Source organism: Sciurus vulgaris (assembly GCF_902686455.1).
Source record: "Sciurus vulgaris genome assembly, chromosome: 16".
In the NCBI taxonomy this organism is placed as follows: domain Eukaryota; kingdom Metazoa; phylum Chordata; class Mammalia; order Rodentia; family Sciuridae; genus Sciurus; species Sciurus vulgaris.
In genome coordinates this window covers 68,804,439-68,829,629 of record NC_136477.1, presented here as the reverse complement: position 1 = coordinate 68,829,629, position 25,191 = coordinate 68,804,439, and the positions used below count along the sequence as shown (strand labels likewise).

General features: G+C 45.6%; 1 protein-coding gene across 1 annotated transcript; it reads right to left on the bottom strand.

Moving 5' to 3' along the window:
- Window positions 1-299: 299 nt before the first annotated feature.
- Window positions 300-23,316, bottom strand: LOC306647160 (GRB2-associated-binding protein 2-like; the record flags this gene model as incomplete). The annotated part of the gene is made up of 10 exons (XM_079116173.1): window positions 300-618; window positions 1,354-1,456; window positions 1,701-1,770; window positions 2,529-2,793; window positions 3,733-3,919; window positions 4,742-5,479; window positions 11,934-12,189; window positions 18,244-18,544; window positions 22,222-22,354; window positions 23,291-23,316. The coding sequence occupies 10 exons, from the start codon at window positions 23,314-23,316 to the stop codon at window positions 313-315; spliced, it is 2,385 nt and encodes a 794-aa protein (XP_078972299.1). The 3' UTR covers window positions 300-312.
- Between the last annotated feature and the right edge of the window lie 1,875 nt (window positions 23,317-25,191).

Below are 25,191 nucleotides of genomic sequence, written 5' to 3'. Positions count from 1 at the left end.
TCTCTACCCACATCATCCATCCGGATAAGGTTCAGGGTTTCAGGATCTCTCTGCTCCCTGGATGTGGAAATGAGCCCAAGCCCATCCCTCCAGCACTCATCCTGAGGGAGGAGGCATGAGGTGTGAGCCACAGGGTCTCCACAGGTTCTCCTGTGATCCATGGAGAGCCCTCAACTTTGAAAGAGAGATTTCCACCCTCCTGTACTGACTGCCTGGTCTCTTCTCTAGGTTCTGTGTCTCAAAGCCTGCCCCACAGTGAGAGCTCCTCAGACAATAACTCAGATAATGAAGCAGGGCCCTGAGTTCCTACTGTCACTGACTCCATAACCCTGAGATAGCTGGGGTTCTGTGTGAATGTGAGAGGCAGTGCAGATGGAAGGACCCTGTGCCTTGATGGAGACACCAGCTAAAGTGGGGTGAAGTCTCTAAGGAAGTGTGTATAGGGACAGAGATCAAGGGCTGACTTCCCCAAAGCCCTGATCTCCCAGGCACCTTGTGGCTGGCACTTGGGTCACTCAGCTGGATGTCCCGGGCCACACAATCGGCACTGACAGGGCTCTTCTCAGGGACTGGGCTGCTGGTGCCACAGGGAGCAGAAGCTGCTGCCCCTGGATTCTGCTATCACAAGAAGGAAAAGGCAGTCAGTGAGCACAGTGGTACAGCACTGCCCATCCACAAGTCCCTCAGTGTGGCTTTGTAGCAGACTGTGATGCTTCTAGTATTGGTTAGAACATGGAGAGTCTGGTTCAGAGAGGTGCAGTGACCTACCCATGGTGACACAGCTGTGCAATCATGGCCCCGGGTCTGCTTCTCACCTGCTATTTTAAAGACAGGAAGACAGCAGGTTGATTCTGGGTGCTCAGTAGGGTTACTGTGGCATTTCTAAATCAGCTCATTGGACACTCCTACCTAGGGCCTAGAGTGGGTGGTCACACTGGAGCAGCCTGGACTCCTCCACGGACCCCCTGGACATATATCTAGTATTTTTCTGCAGTTCCATGCAATGACACAGGTGGAGCCTGTATTCTGTGACCAGGTGCTGGGTAGCTGTGCCCTGTAAGCCAGGATTTCAGGGAGGACCCCCATGCTCTGCCTGTGCTCACCACATATTGTGGACTGCACCCTGTGCCTCCCTGCTTCCAGCACCACTCTGTGGAGGCAGTGATCCTATTACTTGCACCACAGTCAGGAGTCTGAGACTTCCCTGGGAAGCATGCCTTCCCCACAGTTAATGATGGGGCCCTGTGCTCAGGAAGGACTTTCAGCCAGACTATACCCCAAGGCCTTAGGGATCTGGACAAAGGCAAGTGAGCAGAGTCACAAGGAGCAGGGAATGGGCCCTGGGGAGCTCACAGTAAAGACAAGCATTCCCTCACTGGGTCCCAGGTGCAGGTTGGTGGTGCTCTGTGTGGGGGTGCACAGATCCTGAGAGGAGCTGAAGACCTCAGTGCAGATGCTGTGGAAAGATGAGGAGGAGTCTCAGGTACATGCTCTGACCTCCAACTGGTCTGAGCTTCGTGCCATCCCCAAAGTAAGATCTGACTGGAATACAACTGTCCCCCTTCATGAACCAAGGTACCCAGCCTCAGGAGACCTATGAATCAACAGCAGCACTGGTTCATGTCCACCCCTCCTGACACTCAGGTCAAAAACAGTTGATTCATCTCACTTTCTCCCCAACCTTCAAAACAGATGCTCACATGGGCCTGGGTGACTGGGAAGATGGCTGGCCAAGGACACTGCCACATGAATTCAAGGTTCCTGGCTTTGCTGGAACAGGAGCAAGAACTCAGTGACCAGACAAGCAACAAAACACAAGTGCAGACACACAGTATGTTCATGGAGGAAATTCATGGCCACTCCAGCTTCACATGGGGAAACTGAGGCACAGTCTCACATTGTTCTTCATGTTCCCAAATCTATGTATTTCCTATGTTTATCTATGGTAATCACATGTCCAGCATCCAAAATGGTACAAATAGTCTAGCCATAGGTTTTTCTACCCAGGCTTATGATTTTATAATATACATCAAGAGGCTGTATCTGAAGTGGAGTTGGGTCACTGGTACCATTCCCCACTGATGCCGTGCAGGCTTGCAGGACACTGTGGAAGGGTGTGGCTACACAAGCCCTGCAGCTTGAGCTTCAAGCACTGGGACTGAATCCCTGTTAGCCAGCCCATTAGCCTGCTGGTGCTCTTGCTTCTGTTCCTCCCCTGCAGCCCTGTCACTGGGCCTTGGCCTACTGAGTCAGGCAGTGTAGACCTGGGCCTCAGATCCCTTCCTCTTGGTCTATGCAGGGACCAGAACTGACTGCAGTGAACACCTGCAGTGCCCAGTTCCTATCCTGGGGGCTCTCCTCCCATAACCTAGGGGGAGGTACTTCCCCTTTCACAAATAAGAAATAAGATTGAGCTTTAATGATTTACCCAATGACTTAACCCAAAGTCCAGGATCCATCTGATACCTGAGAAAGCAAACAGAGCCTAGATATTGTCCAGATGTGGGACAGGGAAAGAGCGTACTTACCTTTATAGCCTGGCTTGAGGCTACAGTCTACAGCAGGAGGCTGGATCTCACTTCCTCTGACAAGGTCTTCATGTGAAGCGCAGGTTGCAGGTGAGCTGCTAGGAGGGTCAAAGTGAGGGCTCCCTGGGCTCCTAGGGTTATTGTTATTCTGGGAATTCCTACCTACTCTCTCCATGCCCCGAAGGATGGAGGGAAGTATGCTCATGGGCATATATTCATCTCCAGAACCAGCTTCATCCACATGGCTAGGATCTGTTTCTTCTGCCTAAAGATAGGAGAATGAAGGAAACAGCCAACACCGACCAGAAGAAACAGGAATGGTGTGAAGATCAATATTCAAGTTAAGTTAGGTACCACTGTGTTGGGCACACTGTGACTGTGGAGCCTGCAGAGACGAAGCAGGAAGAAGTCTGAATGGAAAGAGAGGATGTATGTGAGCCTCATCCAGCTTTCTGGGGATCCACCATCATCTGGGGAAAGTCTTGTTTAAAACACTCCTGGTCTCTGAGTGGATTCACTCCAGAGGCCTGATGGGCAGGGACAGCCCTAACTGCAGACTGCCTGGGCTGGTTGTGCCTCCAGCCTCACCATGCCAGTTCACCCTATCAGAGCTGATCAGGGGAAGTATCATATGGGCAGTCCTGGGCTTGGAACATGGGCCTAGGGCTATGGTGCATGCTCAGAAGTTTTCAGCTTGGGTCACAAGCTGCAGTGGAGGTGAACACCTCAGCTGCCTGCTCAGCCCTGTGCCTACTGCTAGGCACACAGCTGAGATATTTCTCATCTGTATTTCATAGTCCTCAGACACCAATCTGATTGCTGACACCTTGACAGTTCCCAGAGCCTTCCACACAGTCTGGGCTCTTGCATTTGAGTGCCCATCCTTTTGTACATGATTCAGCACCTGCTGCACCATTCCTGTTCTAGGAGTCTCTGTGGGTGAGGTTACTGGAAGGAAGACCACCACCCAGCCTTTACTGCTCTTCCCACCATCTGATTCAAGGAGCCTGTGCCCAAGTCCAACTCACCACATTCCTTTCTTCCAGACTAGGGACTCTGCAGTGACACAAGTCCCTGAACTGAGGTAAGAGCCCAGGCCAAATCCTTCCAGGGAGCTGCCATCACTGGAGATGTGCTGATAGTTCATGGGGTGGTGCTGTGCACCTGTCCAAAGTGTCTGCAGAGCCACTCAAAACCCACTCACCTGGTGAAAGTTGTCTCCATGGGCCCTGGAGTCAGCAGAAGGTTCTGCACTCTTTGTGCCCCACAGGTAGTTCTTGCAGGCCTCAGGGAAGGAAGCTGTGACAAAGGATGTCAAACCTACATGGCCTAAGTTGGTCCTGCTTGGACATTCCTCATGCCCTCCACAGTCACTCTGGGTCTTACTTGTCCTCCAGAGGACACAAACCCTGGTCCTCCAGTACAGGGTTCCTTCTGACACATCTGCCTCTGCACTTAAAGATTAGAAATCCTCCCTAGGCACAGGCATTGCCCTAGGTGGCATCATGACTTCTACCATCTCTCATTCACCTCCCCTTTCACCCTACCCTCCTGCTCATCTAACCTGACCAGCACAGTGGACAATGCCACCTTCAAGCCTGTGCAGCCCCCACAAGCCACAATGAAAATATGGGCAATGGTTTTTATATGTGTGTTTTATCTTCCCAACTGGAAGTGAGTTCCAGAGGGGAAGAACATGTTTTCAAACAACTCTGCCTCAGTTCCAGGCCAGGGGATTAAGCACAGAACTCCAATACAGATGCCAGCACCCTGTGGCTGAGTCATTCCTGCCACTGAGGATGCTGAGTATGTCTCCTAACCTCGAGCATCACATGACAGGAAGATGCAGCTCCCTGTCCTGCCCAACTTCCTAAAGAGCAGGATGTATGAAAGAAGGTTGTGCAGGTTCTGGGGTGCAATGCCAATGCAGACTGTTCCTGCATCTAGCAGATGAGGTGCCCACAGAGCTGGAATATACTCAGGGAAAACCAGTGACAGCAGAAGGAAGGACTTCTAATGGATTTTCAGACTTCAACCACAGAGATGCAAGTGTAGCTTAGAAAGTACGGTTATGTTCTTATATTTTTAATAGTCTGTTAGCATCTCTAGTTTTGGCTGCAATTTGAACTGAGGTATATTTCATTTTAATCTTATTTTGATTTTTAACTAAATAATATGCTATGATTTGAGGCACAGTGAAGCTTGTAACATACTGTACTGTGGTTAACCAAAAGGTTGGTACTCCCTCAGTGAGCAGGGACTTCTCCAAGAACAAGCTGGGGTCGCAGAGGAGGCCTGCATCCCAAATGTCAGTGACCACAGGTGTTGAAAGTCTTTCTTGGGCATGGGTGATGAGGGCCATCAAACTGTGAGGACTCTGTGTTACCTCCCTCTCCCCTGGTCTGAACTGGGCTTGATACTGACCTTGGTGATGGTGGCTGCTATCCACTGCGTGGTAGACTCTGCGGCAGGGCATGGTGGCAGCAAAAGAGACTGATGTATCCTTCTTCCTGACCACAGGGTCCTGGGAAGTGCGGCTATGTTGAGGTATTTCTACCTGGCTTGGCTTTTGGGGATGAGATGGGGTGGACATGGCTTTGTTCCCTGTAGCAGCTACTGCCACAGTGCTGTGGTTTTTATCCATAATAGATGTTGTAGGGATCTGGAAGGCTGAGAGTGGTGTTTTTATGGATGCCATGAAGATGTATGGATCCGTCCTGCCTGTGGGGCTTCCTGTGGTGTGGCTCCTGGAGGCCACATGCTGTGGGAAGCTGCAGCTGCGATGTCCAAATCTCAGGCTGTGCCAGTGTGACTTGGATGGGATACAGAGGCCTTGGGCTTGACCATGGATCCCAGGGACACAGGGTCCACCACCCTGGGCAACATTCTGGGTGGCAATGTCACTCTTCACAAGGAATGATTTCCTAGAGGCTTGAGAGACATTGTCACTCCTGAAAGAGGAAGAAGAGAAGGCCAGGGCTGAGGCCAGGAAGGAAGCTGGGGTTGCAGAGCCCCATGAACTGCTGGGGTGGAAGAAGCTAACTGAGTCTTGACAGCTCTGAAGTCTACCTGGGACCTGCACTTCGCAGCTGTGACTTTCTCTCAACCAGGGATGCAACTGCAAACCTGTAATTAAAAACATGCTGGATGTAGGCTGGAGTGGTGGCTCAGTGGTACAGTGATCACCTAGCACATGTGAGGCAGAGTGATTCTCAGCACCACACAAAATAAATAAAATAAAGGTACTGCATTCATCTGTGACTAAAAAAATATTTTAAAAAAATGCTGGATGTTTCTCCTGAACTGGACTCTAGTGCATCTGCCAGGTGTATACTCATCCAGTGTTTGCCTCAGTCCCCACCAACCCATGTGCCTTTGCTCAGCTGGGTCAGTCATCTCCGCACCCCAGCAGGTGTCTGCATGCCTCCTACACTGCCTGTTTACTCACTGTGTGTCCACCTTCTCTACATCCCACCAATTTTCCCAACATCCCTCACACTGCCTGCTTGCTCAGGAGTGTCCATCTTCGTGCACCCTAGCTTTTTTGCCCAACCCCACTCACTGCCTGCTTCTCACTGTGAGTCTAGTCTTCCCTGCACCTCAGCAGGATTCGCCATGCCCCTCAAATGGCCTGCATGCTCTATGTGAGTCAGACTTCCCTGCACCCCTGCATGTTGCCCTATGCTCCAACATGCCTGCTTGCTCAGTGGGGTCAGAATTTCCTGCACCTTCACACTGTCTGCTTGCTTTCATTCCAAGGCCAAGAGGAAACACATTGGAAAGCAAATATGGTGAATTTGACAGCAGCCTGGCTGGTGTCAGAGAGAAGCCAGCAAGCCCTGCCATCTCTAAGTGTTCACAGGAGTTAGCTCATGGGCTAGGGTTCTGTATGCTAGGAGGAGAAATCTGAATCAAGTCACAGATCTATTTTTCTACCATGTGTTACACCCTATAAAGAGGCATTCAGAGCAGAAAATAACTCCATGTAAAATGGAAAAATCTATAGCAAGACTCCCATTTTGGAACAGTATTCACGATAAAAAGGTATTCATCATTATTTTTTAAAGTCAGTCACGTGATAAAAAAGAACCAAGAGGCAGGTCTGTGTCAGGTTCCTCTCCAGTGTCCTCTCCTGGACAGTACCACTGGGTCTCTATTGATAAGGTCCACCTGGCTCCCCAGTATGACATCTTATGCTTCACAAGGGATTCTGTTCTGTGTTGGCATTCTGGGAAACTCGAGGGTGAGGTTTGAAGATCCAGGTCTGATTTTTCATACTTTATGTTAGGATTCCTTATAGGATTGTATTGGGGAGAAAAGAGTCAATATTCACAGCAGCAACTCTCAGCTTCTGGAGGCCTCAGGGTCTTGATGCATTTGAGGAGATCTCAGATGCATAAAAGCAGACAGCTGTTACTAGAGTGCCATGAGGCTCAGGCCCACCCATAGGACATCTGCCTTGTGGAAGCTCCTCAGACCTCAGGAGCTCATATGAAGAAGCAGCCAGCAGCTTGCTAGAAGGAAGAAAGGCAGGTGTGCAGGCCAGGTCCATCTTCTGTCAACATGATCCTGATGGTTGGGTGCTCCATGTCCATCCCCAGGGTTCACTGACCTCCCTAGGCCTCTGCATTCCAACCATCCCAGGCACCAGATCAACAGATGTGGGTGGTTATGATGGTAAACTTTATGTCATGTCCTTCATAGATTATTTTTTATAAAGAAGTAAAAGGTATTCAGGAGAAGGAAGAAGAAGAATGAAAATAAACTGATGGCCTATCAGAATAGCCTGAGGTCAGGAGGCTACAGAGTGGCACCTTTACATGCTGAAAGAAAAATGTGGTTTTTAAATTTGAAACCACCAAAATCTCTGTGATTCCAAAGCTGGGCATGGTGGCCATACCTGTAATTCCAGTGATTCAGGAGGCTGAGACAGGGGGATTGCAAGTTCATGGCCAGCCCTGCAACTTAGAGACTCTATGTCAAAATTTTTAAAAAAGGGCTGTTCTATTTGCATACATGATTACATGATCAATGTAATTTTACATCATGTACAACCACAAGAATGAGACGTTCTACTCCACATATGTATAGTATGTTAAAATGCACTCTATTCTCATAAGAACAAATAATAATCACTAAAAGAAGAAGGGTTGGGGTGTAGCTCAGTGTTAGAGCACCCTTGCAACCAATCCCCAGTACTAAAGCAATGAAGGTGACATAAAAATACCTGAAATAAATGGGCAATATGTCATAGGGGCCTTCATTGGCAGGAGAAGGTGAAGCAGCCAAGGAGAAAGGAAACCAGGGGAAGACTCACTAGAAAATTTTTAACTTTTTCTTTTCATTCATGTTTTAATCCAGTAAAACATGGATTTTCAATCTTGTGAATATTTCAATGAAATTGATACAGGTGCATTACAGTCAGACTCTAGAAGTAGACACCTTTTATATGTAGTTTTTAGATAGATGAAAATATACATGGATATTTTCAAAAGCTCCAGTTCTCCTATTACTTTTATCAAAAGTAATCCAAAGACTGCAGCATTTATTTCAAAGTGACCATAAACAGTGTGTATGTTGCTCATTTTTACAGGTTTTCTATATGCAGAACAATGGGGCATATCTGTTGCATGACCTGGGGGAGCCAGGCACTCTCAATCTAGTGACATGCACACTTCTGGGGTCAACCATTTCTTCTGGTCCCCTGCTTCTGCCTGAAGAACACCCTAGACATGCTCTTAGGGAATATGCCTGGAAACTCTCCTCTTCTTTTTCAAGAGAATGTCTTTTTTTCACATTTATGAAGGGTCTTCACAAACAGATTTCAGAGGGTTTCTCCACCTCTGCAATAATTTCATGAGTGTTTTCCTTTCTGATGTGGAGTACTGTTATACAAGGCTTTAGAATCAGTATCTGATAAAGCCAGAGTGTGGGTTGTGTTCAGGTTGGCCTCTGTACCTTCCTTAAGACTCTGGTTCTCTGTATGTTGAGAAAGTCTGGATTGTCTCCTCAATGCGGTGGCTGGCATGGTGTGTGGACTCTGGGTTTTCACAATCTTTTGGAGAATGGACAGTTTTGTTTCTGCAAGGAAGTGTCCTGTTCATGTCTCCCCTGTGTCTAGCAGTTAATCTGTGTCAAAGACTTTCCTTTGTGGTTTGCTTACTGAACCTGGGGGCTCTCCAGCTCTCAGCTAAATCAGAGAAAAACAACCACATCAAGAACAAGACTGCATGCTCATGCATGAGTGTAAAGGAGGCAGCACCAGGGCACAGACCTCAGGGTAGCACAACAGGAGCATCTGTGATACAGGTAGAGCCCAGCCTACTGCTGTTCCTACACACACAGGAGGGCTATGGTCATCCTGCACTCTTCATGGGCTTCCCTGTGATGCACAGCTCATCACCCAAAGACTGCTCCTCAGGATGTGATGTTTTACTTATGAAGTAGAGGTGACTGCTGCACATGTGCCTGTTCCTCAACATATGGAATCTGCCCCTGCCATCAGGGAAGTTTCCTCACTGAGTTCTGGAGCAGGATGAACTGCTGCCCTGCCTCAGATAGTCTGGTTTTCATCATCTTGCTTTTTCTCACTCTGCCTTCTTTGTGTCTCCACTGAATATGTAGTTTTGAAATCTGAGCTACCTTCCCAACAACCCATATTTTCTTAATTTTACAGCCTTGCAGACTATCTTTTCATCTCCTAGTTTACTGGTGTATCCGTCAATGCTGTAAGACTGAGAACATGGACCTACAATGCTTTCCCAGCTGTAGGTAGCTCCGTGTCCTCTGCTACACTGTCTGTAGGGCATGGTCTGTCCACCTGTCTGTCATTAATCTATCATGTGTCCTGAGTCCTGTCTTCCCAGAGCAGTAACATTAACTTAAAAGCCATAATACCAGGCAGAAAATTTCTATTTCTCTGAGAGATCATAGAAACCAGTTACAGTGATGGTCAACATTATCTTCAGTTACTGAAGGGGATTGGGGAGGTGGATCTCACATTCAAGGCCAGCTTCAGCAACTTAGTGAGACCCCTTCTCCTACTAAAACAAAAAAGGCTTGGGTGTGATTCAGCAGTAGAGTGCTTGCATAGCATGCACAAGAACTTAGTTTTGATCAGTAGCTTCTCAAATCTAGCTAGGGTAATCCAGAGAGGAGGTGAATTCCACCTGGGAAGATGAACAGAGATTTATAGAGGAAAGAAACTAGTGAGTCCTGCAGGGTCACTGGCTCGTCCCTTCTATGACTCCTGTGACTAATAAGCAGAGTCCAACGAGTGAGGTGGTGCAGTGCCAACATTGTTTTGGGCATTCTATGCCAGGTGTGATCTGCAACAAGCTGACAAGTGGTATCTGCAGCTCCTAGGGAAGGTGGGATCTCAGGATACCCAGCTGCCTCTGTCAGAAGAAGCACCCCACAAGAGCATCAGGAGCATCATGTGCACATTAGTTTTGAGGCATAAATGTTGAGTATCTTTTAGAGAAATGTGATTTTAAAACCTGACATTCTCTAGTGTGAGAGGATACAGCCTGAAGAGAACAACAGGAAACAGGACTGATCTGTCCGGACCTATTGATGCTTATGACAAGCCTTGCATTAGCTGTTCCCATTCTGGAAATGAGTAGACAGGAAGTCAAGAAGTTAACAAAGTGAACGAGATGGCAGGCAGTGGCAGAACCTGAATCTGGACCCCAGTGTGACTGACCAGAAGACCTACTGACTCCCTGCAGAGAACCAGGGATTCGCCTTCAGTTCTGCAGCTGCCTAGCCCAGGGGCCCTGACGTTCTGGCCCTCTGTTCCTGGACGTTCCTGTCCCTGTGAGTGATAGAGGATGATGTGTGCACCCTCATGAGGAAAGTGCCCAGCTTTTCCAGGGAATCAGGCAGCCTTGAGAGAGAGTCTGAACCAGACTCAGTGGTATGTGCTTGTAATCCACTTACTAAAGAGGCTGAGACAGAGGACTGCAAAGCCCAGGTCAGCCTTGGCAACAGTGAGCCCCTGTCTTAAAAGAAATTTGTTAAATGAGACCAAATATGAGCTGCAGCCCTTGCTGTGAAAGCCAGCAACCCCAACCAGAGGCCAAGCTGCAGCAGAGCCTGTGCCGCCCTGGCCACTGCTGTCTGTAAAGTGAGACCAAGGCCCAGGGTTTGGTTGCCTAAAGTGAGATTGAGTATGAAAACATTCCTGTATACATTATGAAGAGAGCCACCTCTATTTTTCATACTCTTAGTAACATGATTAGGTATTTCTATCTTAACTAGTAAGGAGCCTGACATGTAATCTGCTGGCCCTAGGAATAAAGCGGAACCAGCCTGGGCAGAGCCAAGCAGCTTCAAGCTATTGACTGCCCAAACGATGGGAATAGAAGTCAATGTACATGTGTGCAGGCTACAGGCGCAGTCCTGTGAGGGGCAGGTGGGACTGGAAAACAGAAGCCTGCTCCAGGTTGAGTCCCTGCCCCAGAGGGTCTATAAAGATGGGACGAGCCTCATGTGGCACTGAGTGTTTCAAGTGTGGCTGAGGCTCTGGATTTTATTTTATTTTATGGTATATTACGTCATTTTATGTTATGGTATTTTATTTGTTAATACCATGGATTGCCCCCAGTGATGCATAATCACTGAGCTACACTTCCCAACCCTCTGTTTATGTTTTATTTTGAGACACTGTCTCACTACATTGCTTGAAGCCTTGTAAGTTGCTGAGGCTGACTTGCCATCCTCCTACTTCGGGCTCCTAATCCTTTGGGAAGTGAGATACATGCTGTTATGCCTGGAGAGACCCTGGATTTTAAATATCATTTGATTTTAACCAAGACCCATCTGAACACCATGTGGAGAGCTGTCAGTACAAGGAATGTTACAGCTCTGGAGCAGAAGCAAGGCAAGCCTGGTTCTACAGCACAGGGCCAGTCAGCAGGTCTGTGTTCAGTTCTGAACCTCCAGGCTTGGTGCCTGTTTGTGATTCTTGAAAATGGGAAGTTATTTTGGAACCTGATCATCACTTGCTACTGCCAAGGACTGTGAGGGTTACATTAGATCACCTTCCCTTGTGTGCTTACCTGAAGAGAGGTCCTCACTCCTATATTTACAACTAAAAAGGCAGGAGAACAGGAGCCCCTGGGCTGGTATGGCCACTGGAGCAAGCTTGTCTTAATTTACAGCTGTAAAGCAGGGTCACAGGAGCCCCTGGCTTGGTGTGGACTTGGAAAACTGCCTGTCCCCCACAGGAGCTTCTGTTCTGGTGTAGTCACAAGACCTTGTTTTTCTCAAAAGGTCTAGAACAGGGGCACAGGAGCCCTTAGCCTGGTGTGGTTACTGGACCAGGCTTGTGCCATCTTTCAACTCCAAGCAGGGGCACAGGAGCCCTGGCTGCTGTGGTCATGGGGTGATGATCATCCCTACCTCACACTCTCTGCTCCATGGCTCATACTCTGGTCCAAGTGAAGGTACGGATGGAGGTGCTGCTGCGGTGCTCTGGAAGACCAGGTGGGCTGTGCTTCTTCCCACTCAGGGGGGTAGCCTGTCAGCAGTGTAGGCTGACTGTGGTGTGGCAGGGTAGAGCATCTTCGTTCTTGGAGGTGCTGCTGCCATGAGAGTATCAGTTCAGCTAGGGAGGAGCAGGGCTCCTGATGGGCTGTGGAAATAGTTCTCAGGGAGCCTGTGGATAAAACATAAGGACAGGTGTGAAAGTGTCCTTATGACATCCTGAAGTGGGTCATCAGAGAAAGGCCAGATTAAGCATTGTTGTGAAACCCAGTGGCAGCTTCCCACCTTGCACATCCCTGCTGTCTTCCCTCCTACAACCAGTGGGTCTCTTGTCATCTATTTCTTACTGCTCTGGAGTATCCCAAGGACATGTGACTCTTGAGGTGTGAGATCAGGTCTTGGGCCAGGAGGACCCCAGTCCAGGCCAGATTTGCTGAATAGGCCTCGTCAGCCAGGCCATAGCATGGAGTAGGTGTCCTACTGTCTGTGTGACCTGGGTTCCTCCTCCCTGCACCAGAAATACTCCAGGGACAGCAAAGTACCCTCCAAAAGCAATCCCAGAAACAAATTCCATAAGTGATATTTCCTCTGGGAACTGCTTCCCCTTTGTTACATCACCCCTGGGTACTCTTAGGAAAGAGCTGTCTGTCAGGAAGTTATTTCATAAAGCCTGAAGTCAATATTCAAACTGTGTCCCTTCCAGTCTTCTACTGATCCTGAAGGTTTTATCCTGGGTATGTTTGTGTGGATTATGTGAGAAATTGGAAGGTGGCAAAGGAAATAAAAATCCAGAGTGGACAGAAGGGCTGAAAAGAGAGACAGCTGGGTGTGGAGGCACATCTTGTCTCAGCACTCAAGGGGCTGAGGTGGGAAGAGGGCTGGAGCCCAGATGCTCAGGCCAGCCTGGGTAAAACGTAGAGTCCATCTAAAAAGTAGAAAATACAAACTTTCTTTAAAGAAAAAAGACTGTCTGCCACAAAACAACTTTCAGTTGAAACAAAACACACATATTGTGATGGATCCCTGTGCATCCCTTAATAATTAAAGGTAAGAGGGCATGCCTGCTGGGAGCCCTGCAGGATGTGTCTCATGGGACTGAGAGAGGCAGTGTTCCTCCATACAATGAATCATCTTTCAGGAATACCAACTTCAGCTCTGCTAAGTCTCCATGCAGCACTGGGTGAAAGCAGGAAGAAATTCATCCAGTTTACAGAAGGAATCAGAATCACTGACAAAGACATGCATCACGTCATGTGGGAAGTGATGTGGATTTGGGAAGGTTCACCCCAGAACACTGAGCAACATGGGTCAGTGAGGAGTGAGCAAGTCTGGGGCAGGACCTAGTGGAAGAGGTCAGGGGGAGTGTCCAGTCCAAAGGGGCAGAGGCACCCAGGTCTGGCTGTAGCAATAGTCAGGGACAAAGAGGCCAGACATCACACAAAAATCAGACATGGTGAGACAGAATCCTGCTGTCATCCACCTGTGTGACCTGGAGTCAGTGTTGGCTAGCTCAGAGAGTTGATGTCACTTACTAGTTGGATTTATACTATGTCTCTGCTTTCAGGGCAGAAGCTCAAACAGAGCTGCTGTCACATCTTTCTGTGGCTGTGGAGGGCTGTTGTGAGTGCAGGCATCTCCTCTCCTGTGAAAGGGCTGGATCCTGAGCTAAGGTGTGGAAAGGCTCGGGACAGGCTTGGCAATAGAAAGGATTGCCTTGAAGGAGTTTTAGGCAATGAAAACTGAGTGCCTGTGCAAACACAGCCCAGGTCAACAGAGAGATCTTCAGTTCTGCAAAGTGTCAGTGTTAGGCAGGAAAGAAGTGCTGTTTCCTTACTAGAAAAACCAACAATTCACAGAGTCATTACTGCAACAGGCTCTTCCATGAAGAGTTGTCAGATGCTGATTCCTTGCTCCTTCACAGTTCCCAGCTCAAATGGGAACCCTGACTGATGACTGATCTCTGACTCTGTAAAATAATCTATTTTCTCAATTGTCAATGGACCATTATTTATTTTATTTTTCTTTATTTGCAGTGCTGAGGATTGAACCAGGGCCTCACACATGCCAGACAAGTGCTACACCACTGAACCACAACAATACCCATGTGCTCTGATCTCCTGTGGAGGGTTTTACAGCCACTAAGCACTTTGTATGAAAGCTGCTAACTTGAAACACACTAGATTCTTCTCTGAGAAGGAAGGCAAGCCTCTTTCTCTCTTCAGAAAGACCTCACAGTATTGAAACTCTCACATGCAACTAATGTCCTCCATCTAGAAACTGAACCTCCAAACATCTAAGAGAACATTCCTCATGAACAAGATGTCAAGGACCCAAGGGAACACATTCTTTAGAAGACAAAGAAACTGTCCAACTCCTTGACAGTTCCAGTAACAATCTTCCTTATCATTCAAAACCTCCCCTCACTTAGCCCTTGGTGCCCAAGTCAGCAACCCTGGACTGGTGACAAACTCCCAAAGACTGCTTGATTGACACATCTTCATACACCATGCTATCCCCACATCAATCGACCCTGGCATCAGTTGCTCAGATCTGCACCATCATCAGTTAAAACAGGGTGGAAGATAGGCATGGAGAACCAAGGAGCTTCCCACCAGAGAGAGCACACAAGGCAAGTTAAAACTCACTTTGAAAAGCTGAGTTACTCTTTCCAAAATGTGAGAGGAAATGGGCTCATTATCCTTCCCCCAGGAATACAAAAATCAGAGTGCCACAGCAGTACTTCACACAAGGTCCACCTGGCTACAAACATTCTAGTGCCTGGTCTAACATCAAAACACACTACCCTCTTTTAAAAAGTTACAGAACCTCAGGACCACAGCAGCAAGGGCTGGTGGGAACACAGCCCTTCTGTGCCAGTGGACAGCCCAGGGCAAAGCCTACACAGCTGGTCCCATGTCCAGGAGACCTGAACCTGGTTGGTCACCCATCACCTGAGGAACTTCTTTTTTAAAAAAAAAAATTGATAATTCACATGCCATAAATGCCACCATTTCAAAATATAAATTTCTGTTGGTTTTGGTACATTCACACAGCTATACAAATGTCATCACTAAGGCCAGATTGGCTGACTACACCAAAAAGGAAACTGTCATCAAAATCCAAAAGTAGGGTAAGAGATATAGGTTTAACTTCATTTTGAGAAAAATAAGAAACCCAGAATAGCCAAAGCAATACTTAGCAAGAAAAGTGAAGCAGAAGGCACCACAATACAAGACCTCAAACTTTTCTACAGAGCTATCATAATACAAACAGCATGGTATTTACACCAAAACAGACATGTAGACCAGTGGTACAGAAGACAAGACACAGAGACAAACCCACATAAATGCACTAGACAAAGGCACCAAAAACATTCACTGAAGAAATGATAGCCTATTCAACAATGCTTCTGGGAAAAATGGAAAGCCACATGTAACAATGAAATTAATCCTTTATCTCTCACCCTGCACCAAAAGACACTCAAACTGAATCACAGACTTGGGCATTAGAACAGAGACTCTGTAGCTAATAGAAGAAAAAGTAGGCCTAAATCTTTATCATGTGGGCTTAGGACCTGACTTCCTTAACAAGACCCCTAAAGCACAAGAAGTTAAATCGAGGATCAACAAATGGAATGGATACACACTAGAAGCTTCTTCTCAGCAAAAGAAACAATACTGTGAAGAGAGAACATACAGATTGGAAGAAAATCTTTACCACATGCACCTCAGATAAAACATTCATCTCTGGAATATATAAAGAACTCAAAAAACTTAACACTAAAAGAAAAACCAAGAACAACAACAACAAAAACCCTAATTAATAAATGAACTAAGAACTGAACAATTTTTTGTGTGTTTATTTGTGACTTTATTTGAAACATTCACTTATAATTATTTCTATATCATTATTTACTTTCAGCATGTCTCACTAGCCCTTTTCAGTCATTACACTTACTCTCAAGTCTTTAATTCTTATACATGTCTTAGTATTCCACTGACCATCTCTATCAGAATATCTGGGTAATAATGTGCTTTATACCAAACACTTTCCAAATCTTACCTTATTTACTTATTAGAAACACTCTAGGTGTAAACTACCGTTGTTTCCATTTTACAAAGGTAGAAATCAAGGTTTTCCAGAGGCTGTATAACTTATCTAAAGCTCCTCAGCTGATAAGTGATGAAGCTAGAATTCAGATCTTCCTCAGTTATCACTTCTTCTCCTCCTTGATTTTACTCCTTTGTCCCCTCTCCCCTTAATTCTGTCATTCATCTAAAAATTATTCTTGTGTTATAACAGTAAGCTTATTTACATAGAGGACAGTGACTTAAAGGGATAATTCTCTAATGGAACTTTAAAGATGGTAGCAGAGATTGGTAGAGGAGATGGTGGATGGCAACAGAAGTTTTGAAGGACCCCTAAAGATACCAATAGCAGTTTACCAATAACTTCAGAAAGCAGTCTTTAGTTTTTTTTGTTTTTGTTTTTGTTTTTTTGGACTTGGTATATTTATTTATTTATTTTTTATTATTTATTTATTTTAATTAAAAATCATAAATTTACATAGGGCAATACTGTTTGATTCATTCTGTTATTTTTTCCCTTCCCCCCATCACTCCCACCCCTCTTTTCCCTCTATACAGTCCTTCCTTCCTCCATTCTTACCACCCTCCTTATCCCTAACCCTAAACCTACCCCTAACCCTAATGCTAACCCCTCCTACCCCCCTTATATGTCCTCATCTGCTTATCAGTGAGATCATTCGTCCTTTAGTTTTTTGAGATTGGCTTATCTCACTTAGCATGATATCCCCCAATTTCATCCATTTGCCTGCAAATGCCATAGTTTTATCATTCTTCATGGCGGAGTTATATTCCATTGTATATATATGCCACAGTAAGAAACTGAACAATTTGCAGAACAATAAGTATGAATGGTCAACAAATATATGAAAAAAAGTTCAACATCTGTAGTGTTTAGAGAACTACAAAACAAAACTTCTCTAAGATTTCACCTCACTACAATCAGAATGGCAATTATCAAGAATACAAGCAACAATATATGTTGGCAAGGATGTGGGAAAAAAGGTACACTCATCCATTGCTGGTGGGAATGCAAAATGGTACAACCATTATGGAAGCCAGTATGGAGAGTCCTCAGAAAACTTGGAATGCAATGACCACTTGACACAATTTTCCATGCCTCAGTTTATACCCAAAGTACTTAAAATCAGCATACTACAATGATGCAGCCACATCAGCATTTATAGCAGTTTAACTCACAATAATTAAACTATGGAAGCAATCTAGGTGCCCTTAAACAGATGAATGGATAAAGAAAATGTGATACACACACACACACACACACACACACACACACTCACACACATACATACATACAAACAGTGCAGTATTACTCAGCTTTAAAGAAGAATGAAATTACGGCATTTGCCAGAACATGGATGGAGTTGGAGAAAATAATGCTAGGCAAACTAAGTCAAATGCAAAATCAAAACTTGAATGATTCTCTGATATGCAGATGCTAATTCACAATAAGGCAGTGGGGTACTAGGGAAGAACAGAGTTACTTTACATTAGGTAGAGAGGATTGAAGAGGGGAAAAGCTATGGTGTAGGAAGGATAGTAGAGTGAGCATTATTACTTCATGTACATATATGACTGTATGATCAATGTGATCCTATAATATGTACAACCAGAAAAATGAGATTAAACTTATGTATGATTTAATAAAATGTATGAATGCATTCTGCTGTCATGTACAACTAATTAGAACAAATAAAAGTAGTAATAAAAAAACCAAAGTCAATTAGCATCCCCCCTGATCTTTCTTCTCCCAGGTGAGTGTGGAAGAGCCCTGGATTGTTCCTCAACATGATCATAGAGGACTGAGTGCCAAGCCTAACTGCAGAGGCTAGATGGAGGAGGACCCAGGATGTCTCCCCTTGGGATGGCAGACAGTCACAATGTGTGAGTTGAGGGAGGGACAAAGGGGCACACTGGTAGATGGGGTTGGGTTGAGGGGGCCTGAGGACAGGTCACAGAGCACATTTTGCTTCATCATGACTCTCATTTTCTTGGTTTCCCATTTGAGCAAAGGGAGGGCCAGGGGTCCTTGTGACATTTGGCTATGGCTGGCACCTGCTTTACCTACAAAAGGGACTTGAGGTCATATCAGCCTCCAGAGAATGCCGGTGTCTATGTACCTGTGCTCTCCACCTTCTGCTGGAAGCCGCAGATCTGGCAGATGCTCTGCACCCACTTATACATGTCCTGCTTTGTCTCCGCCACCAGGTAAAAAGTGCGCTTGTTGGTCTTGATGTTGAACACGAAGTCACATGGCAGCCCCTTCTTGTGAAAAGTCACGTTTGCTTGCACCTGCTCACAGAGATCCAGGCTGATGATCCGCAAGGGCTTTTTGGACTGGTAGTGCTTGTAATATTCCAGGACACCTGGGTCACCACTGCACTGGCTGCTCCGCAGGATGAACCAGCGTTTCCTCCAGGTCTGAATCCCACCAAGAAAAAATAGAAAAGGTAAGAAATTAACTTGTTATCTCAAAGGTATTTGTCCTAAAATTGATTTTCAGACAGGGTTTCCTGAAGTTGCACAGGCTGGGCTGGAGTTTGTGTTCCTTCAGTCTTGGCCTTCTGAATTGCTGGGACGACAGGTGTGTCTACATTGCCAGGTGTTTCAAAGTTTCTCACAGGTCACGAGATAATACAAGGGAGTGTGGAACCTGCAGGCTGTTCATGGCATCAAACCCCTCCTATCATAGAAAAAACAACAGCTTGACTTGATGTAGGGGTCCTCTCCAGCTATGGACCAGTTTTTCTACTCCACTTCACAGCAAAACCTCAGAGTTTTCCACACTACCTGTCATTTGATGGCCATTGAGGTTTTCAACACAAACATGAAGGTCAGAGGAAAGTGAAACAAATATTTCAGGTTGAAAAAGACGAGAGTTCTCAAAGTCTTCCATCCAATGAAAACACACCCTTCATAATGAAGAGGTAAGAGAAACCTCCAGTGAGGACAAACAGAGGATTTGCCACCGCAACAGAGAGGAACTCACTGTCCAGATGGAATGATGAGAGAAGGGGCCAAGGGACAGGAAGAACGCACCCAGTAAACACAAGTGTTTGTTCATACGAAAGGCTCTCTTCTCCTTGAGTCTCTTTACTCATTTGATGAACAAGGCAAAAGCTACAGCACCATCTGATGTAGGAAAAACTTAGGAGCAGGAAACTCAGAACAAGGAAATGCTTGTCAATATCACTTCAAGACTTTCTTAGACACAGACAAGTTCACTGTCAATCTTTATTGAAAGGCAGAGGAACAGCAATAGCTGAAATAGTTTGAAACCAAGAATGAGCTGGAGGAGCTCATCCACCAGACTTCCAGACTCATTGCATGACCACAATCAGAAAGACCAATGGTGAGGATGGACAGAGGGAGAGACACAGGGTCAGAAGACTGGAACAGAGCCCCAGGAGGAGACCAGAGAAATGGGACAGCTGACTTTGCACAAAGACAAGGGAGCAAATCAGTGAAAGATGGGCAACTTGGTCCACAATGGTGCAGGGACAGCAGGTAACATCCACTGGAAAAAGTAAATGCGCTATACCTCAACCTTATACAAAAATTAAAGTGGGCCATGGACCTGGAGGAGAAAGCACAGCCTTACAAGATGTGCAGTGTGTTGGTCAGCCCCTCCCCACTTTGACCACCACACCTGACAAGGACCTCTGAGCAGCCAGGGTTTATTGGACTCATGGTGTCACAGTGTGGTCAGCCAACTCTGCTGCAGAAACCTCATAAAGAATGGGCAGGAAAGAGGAAAGGTGCTCAACTTTAGCAACCAGAAAGCAAGGATGGACAGACAGACAGACAGTGAGGGGTCTTACAGTCCCCCAGGCCACACCCTGGGACCCAATTCCCCTAGCCAAACCCAACTTGCTTCTCATTTCCAACACCTCCCATAAGTCAGCTCAAGTCATTAATTTAATTTATGGTTTTTGTTCATACTTGGGATGGAATCTTAAGACCTCACTTATGCTGTGCAGATGTTCTACCACTGAGCTGTAACTCAGCCTGCTCCCTTCAAATTATTAACCCATTAGTTGGTTTAACCCACTGATGAGATTAGAGCCCCTGTAATCTAGTCTTTTCACCTATGAACACTGTGGCACAGACACCTGAGGTTTTGGGGATACTGTAGCTCCAAACCATATCATTGAAAACAAAACTAAACAAAATGTGGAAATCCTAGGAACCGAGGGTTAAGCAAAGCATTCCCAGTTTTGTCAGTAAAGTGAAATCTAGAAAAAAAAAGATTACTAAATTGATAAGTTGCTGCTCAGCGAAAGTCCTGGTCCAGTGGAGAAAATAAAAGTAACAGACTGAATGTAAATGCAAGCTGAGTGTGGTGGCCATGCCTGTAAACACAAACTTTTGGGAGGCTGAGACAGGATGATTATCTCAGCCTCAATTTGAGGCCAGTTTCAGCAACACAGTGAAACCTCACCTTAAAAATAAAAATTAAAATAAATAAAAAGGACTGGTGATGGTGGTCATTTTTAAAGCATCAATCTAGAATACTCACCACCAAAAAAAAAAATAAGAAAAGAAATATAAACCACACTTTGAACAAAGTTCTGTTATCTTAGTGTGTAAAGTATTCTTATATCTCAACATAAAACAACAACAACAAAAAAACGTTCCTTATAGAAAATAGCAAAATACTTGAGGGCACTATGCAACAATAGCAAAGGTGTTCAATGTTCTTACCCTTAAGGATTCCTAAAATAAGGTGAGTGGGAAAATGGTCAAGCCAGCAGTGGTGTCCAAATGGACACAACTTAACAAAGAGAATATGAACTGTTGACACACAACAGCTGGGATGAGTACCCAGAGACTCATGCTGAAACCATCCAAAAGTTAACACACCACCTGTGTCCACTGAAGCAACACTGTTGAGATGACCAGCTCACAGACACAGAGGACAACTCAAGACTGTCAGGGGTGAAAGATATTCAGGGCTGGGGAGGGGCAGAGGTGAAGAGAAAGGGAGACAGGAGGCCTGACCATTTACCCACTCATCTTAGCACTGGAGGCCTTCTGCATTCGGACTGTGTTGCTGTCAGCACCTGATGAGGACACAACACAGGGTTTCAAGATGAGGTCACCTGGGAAGATTGGGTAAAGGGCACAGGTTCTCACTTCACCATTTCTGTCTCAGTGAGCACCTGCAATTACCTCTGTATAAAACGTTTACTTCATTTAAAGAGTTCAGGCTTCAGGACAAAACAAGATGACCCTGCTCACAGTGTGAAAAATATTGAATGAATAAGAGGTGAATGGTCCAAGCACAGAGCCTGGCACAGAGGTGAACTCCCAGGTGGCTGTGAGAGATGAGCAATGATCAACCTCAAGGTGGGAGGGCCATGCATAGCAAGGGTGTTTAGGTCCCTGTGGGTCAGACACGGGATACTGGGTGAGGGCAGCTCAAGGATGGTTCCCATGTTTCTCAGCAAGCAGCTTGCTGGTGGCACCATTTGCTTAACACGCGTGGGGTGCAGGGCAGAGGGATGAAGAAGGGCTTATTTCTGGATGTGGTGAGTGTGTGCGCACTGGGAGCCACTAGAGGCATCACATCTCAGCTGGATATCCAGGTTGGAGGCCAGAAATCAACCCTCAGAGAGAAACTTAAAGGAACTTCAGCCTCATGGTTGGGGCACAGGCATCATTCTAATCCGGAGGTTCAGAGGAGAAAAAGAGCAGCATGCAAGGTGCCTTTCTCAAGAAAAGAAGGAGACGTGGCAAGAAAGAGCTGGTGGACAAGAGCGGAAAGGTGGTGCTCATCTTCCTTTCACTGCAGCTTTAAATCTGTAGAATCTCAGTGTTGCTAGCCAACAGCAGCGACGCCCAGGGTGGGGAGGGAGATGTGTTCTCTGCTTGATCCTCAGCATGAATTTAGGAGGCAACAATGGCCCCCTGCCCTGGAAATGCACTCTTTTCCTCCCAAATCCTCAATATAATCTTTGAAATGGGTTGACATGGGAGGGGATTGTCTGGGGAGAGTCTGTGTAGAAGGCGTCCCTCCCTCACCAATCACCACCCTGTCCGGTTCCCAACTACCACCCACCCACCCCCTGAATTCCTCAGCACCTGCCCACACTCACACAGAGTCGCAACTTCTTCTCTGGGGGTGACTTCCTCAGCCAGCCAGCGTGCACCACAGAAGTACTGTCCATGAGGTCGGCCTCGGTTGCCTCTGGTGTGGAGTTGCGGGAGTTGCGGAATTGCTCACAAAGCCTGGGGGCGGAAGCATGCACAACCCGCGTGCGCACAAACTCGGAGACAAGGCTCCCACTGTGACACCCAGGCCTGCGCACACTAGCTAATAACCTGACACTCCAGGCGGCTGCAGAAATGAACCCACCACTGAGGAGGAGGTAGGGAGGTGCTAAAGCCCCCCTGCAACACTAGGGGTGGGGAGGAGTGAATGGAGGAGACACGCCCCTTTACGGCAGATGGAAATTTCAAAGAAAGTAGGTAGGGGTCGGAGGACTGCTTGGCTTCAGGGTCATTCCAGAATTTTAACTACCACTAGGTCAAGGCCCCAAGCCAATCAAGGGAGGTTCACCCTTTCAGTTTGTAAAACTGAATCCCCATCCTGTGCCTGGCTCAACCAGGCATTTCAGGAGGATTCCAGCTCTGCTCCCTTGGATTACTTTCTTATATATCAAGTTTGTGGCTGGAGACAACACAATGCCAGAGCTCTGAGGGTGCAGCCTGGACCAGAGATCTCCTGTTTTGCAGAGGCACATCATTACAGAAATTTAAAAAGTGCTGCCTTGGATGGGTCCAGGTGCTCCATAGATATAAAAACCCATGTATGCTTTAGTCATTCCCTAGGAAATGGCATAATATTTGCATATAATGCATGCACCCCCCTTTCATATTATAAGCTATCTGGACATTGTGTGGAATAACAAATAGAACCTAAACACTATAACAAGTTAGAAAGTAATAACAAAGTAAAATGTTCCTGTTTATTTAGAACAGATGGAATTGTTTCTAAATGTTTTGCAGCTAAGATTGATTGCTTGAATACGAGGATGAGGATCCTGCATATATGAATGACCCCCTACCCCCTAAACCCCTGAGAGACATAAATATCTAAACAATTACTCAGCAAAATCAGGAGGGTTATCCCAGCCTAAGGAAAGCAGAGCTGACTTCTCTCACATTCCATGGCTGTAGCTGAGCCCCATGGTTGCAGCACTTGAGAAATATCCTCAGTTTGGCTGCAGCTTTGGTGTTTGATGAAGTCAGGTGATCCCAGCCTATCTTTCGTGAGGATGGTCTTCTGTGGCCATTTTTGCAAGTTGAGAAGACTGGCAATTAGATGGGGGTAGTCATCCTCAGCCAGAACTTTCTTAGGGTCCTAGCCCCTTAAGCAAAATGCCTGGGTTGTTGTTCACCATTCCATGTGGAAACAGAAAGTTAGTGTGACTCCATGTCTTCAGGGTATACTCCTCTTTCTCTGGCTGTCCCTCTCCCAATGCTACTGTGAAAATAACATCCATTTGCAATCTATTTTAGTATTGAAAGTCTAGCTAAGACAATTCTGTTGTAACTGAGAGTCCCAGTCAATCACAGCAGGGAGGTCTCAACTGACCAAATGAGACAAACAAAATTTGCAACCTGCAAGCTGACTTTGTAACCAGTTGAGCTCTTGAATCTCTTCTCTAAGTGTTGCCTGATCCTGTGCCCCTACTCTTCTGCTTTGTGCTCCTGTATTATGAATTGTTCTTTTTTAAAAACTTGTTCAACTTGTTCAAGCTTTGTTTAACTTGTGGAAGTTTCTTCATTTAACAGTGACTTTGGGATCCAAGTTAAAAGTTTATTAATTTAAATATAATTATAGTTCAGTGATATAGCTTTGATGTTTATAGCCTCTTTGCATGCTTAAGAAATTATTGAAATTGAAATTAAATTGCTGCTTATCAGAGTGTTTGAGGACAACAAAATGGTATTGAAGATTTTACCTTTTCAAAATGGGCAATATTAAATTTGAACAAAGAATAGAATAATCTAACATACAAATCTTATAAAAATAATCCAAATCTTATGAAGATTAGAAATCTCACCCTTACTTCTTACAAATTTTGAAGAAAAAATAAACTTGAATGTGTAAACTAGATAAAATAATGTTTTTTTTAATTGTAAACAAATGGGATACATGTTGTTTCTCTGTTTGTACATGGCGTAAAGGCATACCATTTGTGTAATCATAAATTTACATACAGTAATGTTGTTTGATTCATTCTGTTATTTTTTCCCTTCCCCCACCCCTCCCACCCCTCTTTACCCTCTATACAGTACTTTCTTCCTCCATACTTGCCCCCCTCCCTAACCCTAATTCTAACCCTAACATTAACCCTTCCCTCCCCCCCCTTATGTGTCATCCTCCACTTATTAGCGATATCATTCGTCCTTTTGCTTTTTGAGATTGGCTTATCTCACTTAGCATGATATTCTCCAATTTCATCCATTTGCCTGCAAATGCCATAATTTTGTCATTCTTTATGGCTGAGTAATATTCCATTGTGTATATATACCACAGTTTCTTTATCCACTCATCAATTGAAGAGCATCTAGGTTGGTTCCATAGTCTGGCTATTGTGAATTGAGCAACTATGAACATTGATGTGGCTGTATCTCTGTAGTATGCTGATTTTAAGTCCTTTGGGTATAGGCCAAGGAGTGGGATAGCTGGGTCAAATGGAGGGTCCATTCCAAGTTTTCTAAGGAATCTCCACACTGCTTTCCAGAGTGGCTGCACTAATTTGCAGCCCCACCAGCAATGTATGAGTGTACCTTTCTCCCCACATCCTCGCCAACACCTGTTGCTTGTATTTTTGATAATCGCCATTCTAATTGGGGTGAGATGGAATCTTAGGGTAGTTTTGATTTGCATTTCTCTTATTACTAGAGATGTTGAACATTTTTTCATATGTTTATTGATTGCTTGTACATCTTCTGTGAAGTGTCTGTTCATTTCCTTAGCCCATTTGTCGATTGGATTATTTGTATTGTTGGTGTAGAGTTTTTTGAGTTCTTTATAGATTCTGGAGATTAGTGCT